General features: G+C 35.6%; 3 protein-coding genes across 3 annotated transcripts in view; 2 read left to right on the forward strand and 1 right to left on the reverse strand.

Annotated features, from left to right (window-relative positions):
• The window catches only part of LOC104811998 (dolichyl-diphosphooligosaccharide--protein glycosyltransferase subunit 1A), a 3,879-nt gene extending 3,438 nt beyond the window's left edge, over window positions 1-441 (reverse strand). Inside the window, exon 1 of the mRNA XM_010538914.2 lies at window positions 302-441. Within this exon, the coding sequence (XP_010537216.1) occupies window positions 302-400 (99 nt within the window). The 5' untranslated portion in view covers window positions 401-441. The remainder of the gene's footprint in view (window positions 1-301) is intronic.
• Window positions 442-657: 216 nt separating this feature from the next.
• LOC104811999 (outer envelope pore protein 21B, chloroplastic) lies at window positions 658-3,166 on the forward strand. The gene is made up of 5 exons (XM_010538915.2): window positions 658-822; window positions 1,548-1,622; window positions 1,712-1,864; window positions 1,956-2,054; window positions 2,855-3,166. Exons 1-5 carry the CDS (start codon window positions 730-732, stop codon window positions 2,936-2,938), a joined length of 504 nt encoding a protein of 167 aa, XP_010537217.1. The 5' UTR covers window positions 658-729; the 3' UTR covers window positions 2,939-3,166.
• Window positions 3,167-5,942: 2,776 nt separating this feature from the next.
• LOC104812000 (RING-H2 finger protein ATL80-like) lies at window positions 5,943-6,758 on the forward strand. Its single transcript, XM_010538916.1, has one exon. It carries the CDS (start codon window positions 6,031-6,033, stop codon window positions 6,583-6,585), a length of 555 nt encoding a protein of 184 aa, XP_010537218.1. The 5' UTR covers window positions 5,943-6,030; the 3' UTR covers window positions 6,586-6,758.
• Window positions 6,759-6,974: the final 216 nt, after the last annotated feature.

Genomic DNA, 6,974 nt, shown 5'->3' on the forward strand with positions numbered 1-6,974 from the left:
TCTTTCCAACAAATATATAGCTGAAGATATCATAATTCCACATCCGATCCGACCCAGAGAGCAAAAACACCATGAGAGAAACCAGGTAAGGCAACAAAAATTATACAGTTTTCTTGATCTTCTCAATTACTACAAAATGCCATGCCCAGATCACCGAAAGACATAAGAATCTCGATTTAGAGATGAAACCGAAATCCGATCAAATCCAAACTCAATACGCAAACTTCGAAAACCTCTACCAATTCACCGAAAACTAGAGGAACGGAGATCGGATCCGGAAAATGGCCGAGAGAAGACTTACACGACGGTCAACTTTGGAGAGAATCAGATCGGAGAACGCCGGCGTCGCGAGGACAGCGATCGCCAACAGAAGTAACAGATCGGACCTCAAGTGCTTCATCCTTCACAGCTCCTCGTACCTATCTCTGGTCTATGCTAGAAGAACCATGACCTAAGAAGAGCGAAGACAAATTTTGACTTACGTTAGACCCGGTTTAAACCGGGTCGGAGTGACCCGCTTAAATGGGCTGAGATATTTAAACTAAGCCCATTTAATTGGGCTTATGGTAAGGGCCTTGATTATACGTGGCGAGTTATGATTGGTGAATATACTGTGAGCCGCGAACAGAGGATGATGGGGTAATCTTACCGCTAAACTAAACTAGGTGGGATTTTGGTTTTGGGTCTCTCTGGTTTGGTAACGTTTTTCTCGGGAAAATCGCTGAGAAAATGGAGACTTCTCTGAGGTATACGAGCAATTCCAGGTCTTTGAAGATCCATGCCAAGGAGAAGCTTCTTGTGAACTCGAGAACCCGCTTGCAGGTGAATAAATTCCATGGCAGCGACTTCTATTTTTCTGTTTTGTCTTCGAACCATTGATGCTATGGCGGATTTGAGCTCATGTTCCTTTCAACTGGTTCATTTCGCAATGTAAATTTTCTCTGGTTTCTGTCGGAATCTTTGTGTGACTGGTTTCTTCGTTGCTTCGGTTTCATTTCTCGACGAAATGCGTTACTAGACCTGGAAGCATTGAGCCTTGCGCCGAACTTCTCACGTGAATTTTCTAGGGTTTTGAGTTTTGGGAATTGTGGTTGATTTCGAATTACAAACGGAGAGTTTGTATATAGTAGTACCCATTTTGTAATTTTCATTTTAAATATCGAAATTCTGCTCCAATTTTGAAACATCTTTTGGAGTACGAAACTTAACTTGATCGAAGGGAGTAGTTCATCTCCATGTCGGAGTCACCGCGTGGAATGCAGGTTTAAGTTTGTGCCTTCACTTATCAGCTACTAACTTTTGGATTCTGAGAGTGACATTTAGTGTGGGTTTATATGCTTAAAAGTAGTTTGGATACTTGTCATGGTTAATGTCAACACAGACAGAGAAGCTATTCCTTGTCTGATCCCGTGTCATAATCGAAGTTCTTGTTCTCTTAAACTAGTTTGCCTAAAGCTGTAGCCACAAGACTGGACCTTGATTTGATTTTCCATGAATGTGTGTTACTGTTTTTGTTCTTACCCGATTCATCGGTTTCTCTCTCTCAGCTTCATGGAGAGCTCGATACAGGAACCGGTGCCCCGAGCTACTTTTGCGCAATGATAAGATATTTTAACCCCGAGGTCCTATCTCTGCTCCATCTTTCTGTTTTGAAGATTGATCCGGAAATGATTCTAAGGTAGACTGTAACAGTTCTTGAAATTATCCATAGGCTTTGACGATTCTTGGATTGGGATTGCATTACAATAAACGAGAAAAGCTCCGGTGTCTTGTACGTGGGAAGATGGAGTTTCCCGTTAGAACGGGTGTGCCTGTAACATTCAATGTCAAAGGCCGATGTGATTTTGACCAGGAATTCAATCAGGTTTTGCCTCCTTCTCTCTGGCTATAATGATTTGTCTTGGCAGTTATTATGATCCTTCAATGGAGGGTTGTTGCCATTTTTTGTGTGGCAGAGGAACCCGAAAGGAGCTGCGGAATTTGCATGGAGTGTAATGAATTTTCAGGAAGATCAAAGTGTTCGGCTCAAAGTTGGGTACGAAATATTCGAGAAGGTACCACCTCTTGTAACTCTCCTTTTAACAAATTTGATCCATTTGCTTGCTTCAGGATATTGATTTTCGAACTTGCTTAGCAGCTCTTGTTCTTCTTCTTCTTCCATGGGTTTAAAATCACGTTTAATGTTCATCACCCGCTATCTAAAAAGATTCTATGATGTTTTTCTCAACCGATGTGCACAAGAGACCTCTGATGTAGGGCTGGGCAAAAGAACCCGAATTTTGGGTACCCAAAAGTTTAGGTATCCGATCACTATATGAGATTATAACGAGAAGAAAATCCGAACATCGGGTTTGAGTTCGGATAATTGGATTTGAGATTGGTATTACTACCTATGGGTATCCGAATGAACATTTAAATGGAATTTTTACCCTAGTTTTTAGAGATATTACATACAAATTTAATGAAATTTCGGGTTCGGATTGAGTAAACCGGAAATTTTGGTTATCCGGTCTGAATCAACTCTTAATATATAATATTTATTTTTTTAAAAAATTGAAATTTCGTATTTAATTTCGAGACCTGAAAGTTCCGATTTTTGGGTATTCGACTAGAATTCAATGGATCCAAAACCGGGTAATATCTTGTGAGATCCAAGACAACGTTCGGGTTCGGATTCGGATAACTCGAAAGTCTCGGTTCCCGTCCCTACTCCGAGGGAAGGTTTTAGAATGTATTTGAATTGGATCAGCTTCTCAAGAGGATATTCTTGGGTTAGACGTCCATGCATCATGCATATGCTTTGTTTCATGAAAGGTTTGCAGCCATAAACCATTTGTTAATGTATCTATTTCAGGTCCCATATATGCAGATCAGAGAAAATAATTGGACCCTTAACGCAAACATGAAAGGAAGATGGAACCTGAGGTATGACCTGTGAAATGAAATGAGGAGCATAACACATTTTTATTTTCATCAATTTTTATATAAAAAAAAAAACAGTTTATTTCTTTGAAATGGCCAAAGTCAGAGATCTTTCATCATAATGGGAACTTAGTTCCTTTTGCCATTGATTTGTACTGAAAACCCAAAACAAAAACTCTCAACTACAAATCCATGGATCCATGGTGTTGCCAAGATTGTAGTCAAATATAATCTTTAATGATAATTAATGAAAAGGGCCAATAATTAATTTGGGCAAACAATTTAACCGTATAATTGGCGATTTAAAATGTCTTAGTCAAAGTCTGCATTTGTTACAAATGACATTAGTCTCGGTGATGAATTATAGCATTGAACTGATTTCCAGACATATCTGAACCAAATCGGTTTAAATAGAATGATTACCAAAATCAACAAGTTCTTTCACACATACACACACATGTGTATATATATAATCAAAGATCTTTAAATCTGAGAATGGGGTCAGCTCAGATTTGCTTATGATCTGATCAATGGCACACAATATATTAGATTTCCAGTTTCTGGTAATGGACCGACACATCGTTTTCATGAAGACATGACAAATTACATTTAGTTGGCTTTATTGGTGTGGATTTGCTCCACGTGATCTTCGTTCATGCTTTTTTTTCTTCTTCTTCTTATTTTCCGTTTTGTATTGTAAAGTTGTTTTCAGAGATTTTGTTACAATTATCGTAACCATTTGACAGAAATAAAATTAGTTCTAATTATTTAAAAGAATTTACAAAAAATTAATGAAAAATAGTATTGATTTTTTTTCCAATAAATTAAATTATTTTTTCTAATTTTTCATCGAATCAATAATGTCTCAATAAAAATTTGCAGGGTCGAATCGATATATATATTGCCGAATTTTCATACATTTTACCGAATTCTCATACATTTTAAAATATTGGTTCTATTCAGATCTTTGGACATTTTACCGAATTCTCATACACATGTCAAATTAGAGTAAAATTAACGGAGATTGCAAAAATATTATTTGTATTTTTTTTATAAATTTATATATTAATACATTATTTCCTTCTAAAACATAATTTCCTATCTTTCTTTTTATTTTAATGAAAAAACGCATGATACTAAAATATTACTTTTCTATAACACACACACACACACACATATATATATATATATATATATATATATAATCGACAATATTTTTTTTATAACTGAATTGTTTACTATTGCGTACTTTGTTGGTTTTTGCATTCATTCTCATCTATACGGTGTCTTGGATAAGTATTTGTCATTTAGACCTATAATGAGAAGAAAAAAAACTATATTGGGATTGATCTTATCTTAAAATTAAAATACTTTTTCCCTATATTGAATTTGGTCACTATCCCAATTCCTTTTTTTAGTGCAATAATGTTGTTTGGGTTTGAGGTTATATACTTATATTATTCCACAAATATATATATATATATATATATATATAATATACTTGCTTATGCTGAATCTTTAAGTATGCTCTCATACGTGTGTATCTTCTAGTGCATGCATGCAGGATACGTTTACACGATAAGAATTTCACTTGCATATTAAAGCCTAAACATTTATCACAATATTTCATTTACGGATTAAAGCTTTTGTTACGGTTTTCTAACGATAAATTTTGAATTTGTGATTTGCGAGTCGTAATCAATAATCAACTTGAGACCATTAAAATATTTCAAAAATAAATAAATAAATAAAATGCTTTGCCATATCTCAAGGGTCATCATAGGTACAATCATGTTTCTGCAATAGGTTAGTCACTAAGTTTTGTTTTTTCCAATATAGGCAAGCACTTAAATATTCGAAATACAATCATTTAAATTATTAAAAAAAAATTGTTAACTAATTTTTAAAATTAACAAAAGTGGATTAGATAGTAGAATCTACAATGGATGGTTGAAGTGAATTTGGTATCAAATGTTGCACTACCCCTTCTTTACCATGGCATATTTTCTTCACTAAGACTCCACCTTTCTTCATTTCATTTTATATTTCATAGGTTCTAACCAATTTATAACCATCCATTATTATTTTTTTTCTTTATTTAGTTTAGAGAATATATGCTTTTTATATTGTTTCTAGAACAAATCCATACGGGTGTTTTGACTGCGTCTCATACACATCAAATTCCGCTACAACATAGATAGTAGATACCATAGATACGTTAGTTAATTACACAATTCAATCGTTAATCATAATTTGATTTCTTTAAAATCAATCTTAGTTATAAAATTAGCTCACGGCTGTTTAATTCCTTTGAATAATGTGAATTTCCCTAAGAATTATAGAAAATTCGACAGAGTGAATCTTCGGTTGTTGCCTGTTTTTATATTCTTGTTTGGTTTCAATTGTCCAAAGAAGGTATCGTCGCATCACTAATTCCATAGACATGCAAACATATATATGCATATAGACGCATATATACTAAACTCTAATATAGTCTATAACAAATCTCTAAAAAATTAATGTAAATATTATGTAAATAAACCATAATCTTTAACAAAAAATTTCATTATTTTTTATAATGCAAACATTATAAAACCCATTGGAATCAAATAGTCTAGTCTAACACTTTTTCACAATTATATATATATTAAAAACAATATCCAACATCATGTCATCAGAATTCGAAACATAAAATTAGTTTAAAAATACAAAATAACCAAACTATATAACATTATATATATGCATGAATATATTCGTTTTTTTTAGTGTATGTATATTCGTTTAACAGATGGTTAATTATTGCTATTTGATTGTGTAATTCAAAGGTAATAGTTATCCTTTAGTTACCGGGAAATCATTGAGTGTTAATTCGAGCTTAAACAGAGAAAAACGACAATTAAAATGGAAAAAAGAGAAATAATGTACATTTACAAAAATAACCTTAAGAGATGGCGATATTTATATTACAATGCCAACGGACTTCTCTCTATAAAGCCCCCAAATCCTCAACTGTCCAAAGAACACTTCAGGACTCTAATAAACCTTCCTTGCCCCATTTCTTCTATTTTTCAATTATTAACTCTCTCCCTCTCTCCCTCTCCCTCTCCAATGGCGCGACTTCTCGGCGAAGCCAGCTCTCCGACGCCGGCGAACAGCTCCGACGCGACGGATTCCGATCTCGTCGTCATCCTGGCCGCTCTTCTCTGCGCTTTGGTATGCGTCCTCGGCCTCATCGCCGTCTCCCGGTGCGCTTGGCTCCGCCGTCTCTCCGCCTCTGGTCCTTCTGGACAGTCTCCGCCTCCACCGCCGGCGGCGTCGAATAAAGGGCTGAAGAAGAATGTCCTCCGATCTCTTCCGAAGCTGACGTACTCCGTGGAGTCACCGGAGTCTGAGAAATTCGCCGAGTGCGCGATCTGCCTGTCGGAGTTCGTCTCCGGCGACGAGATTAGGGTTCTGCCGCAGTGCGGCCACGGATTCCACCTATCGTGTATCGACACGTGGCTTGGATCTCATTCATCATGCCCTTCCTGCCGTCAGATTTTGGTTGTTGCCAGGTGTCAGAAGTGTGGCGGTTTGCCCAGTAGCTCCGGTTCAGGATCCGGGTCTGAACCGGAAACCCGGTTCAAGCAACAAGAAGATGACCCCGGCACCTTCTTGCCATGATTTTCCAAATTTCACCATTTTATTTTATTTTTATCTTCGTCTATTATACGTATATAAGTTTAAAAATTATTCTTCCCATAATTTTAGAGGGTAAGGTTACAGTGTAATGTACATATTTTATTGTAAAGTTTTTATGTGATGAATTGAAATCAATAGATTAAAATGTTGTTAATGATTTGCATTTACCCACTTTTAATTTTCTTCTTCTGAAGTTTTGAGAAGTTCAACCCACAAATCCAAACTCACCTCATTGGCGTGGTGCGATTATTTTTCTCTTATTTTTAGACAATTTTATTTTTTAACATACAAAATCATTTTTTTATAATTTGTTCAACATGACTTTAATCCAGTTACATCTTTGAACGGAATCGATGAAATTCGTGTGAATA

The sequence above is a fragment of the Tarenaya hassleriana genome, unplaced genomic scaffold (genome assembly GCF_000463585.1).
Source record: "Tarenaya hassleriana unplaced genomic scaffold, ASM46358v1 Cleome2, whole genome shotgun sequence".
NCBI lineage: Eukaryota > Viridiplantae > Streptophyta > Magnoliopsida > Brassicales > Cleomaceae > Tarenaya > Tarenaya hassleriana.

Excerpts from the sequence above, each read along its gene's own strand:
- LOC104811999 (XM_010538915.2), top strand. The coding sequence starts at position 730 with ATGGAGACTTCTCTGAGGTATACGAGCAATTCCAGGTCTTTGAAGATC. Across the intron at positions 1,623-1,711 it reads TAAGATATTTTAACCCCGAG|GCTTTGACGATTCTTGGATT; the intron begins GTCCTATCTCTG and ends AATTATCCATAG. Across the intron at positions 2,055-2,854 it reads GGTACGAAATATTCGAGAAG|GTCCCATATATGCAGATCAG; the intron begins GTACCACCTCTT and ends TATCTATTTCAG.
- LOC104812000 (XM_010538916.1), top strand. The coding sequence starts at position 6,031 with ATGGCGCGACTTCTCGGCGAAGCCAGCTCTCCGACGCCGGCGAACAGC.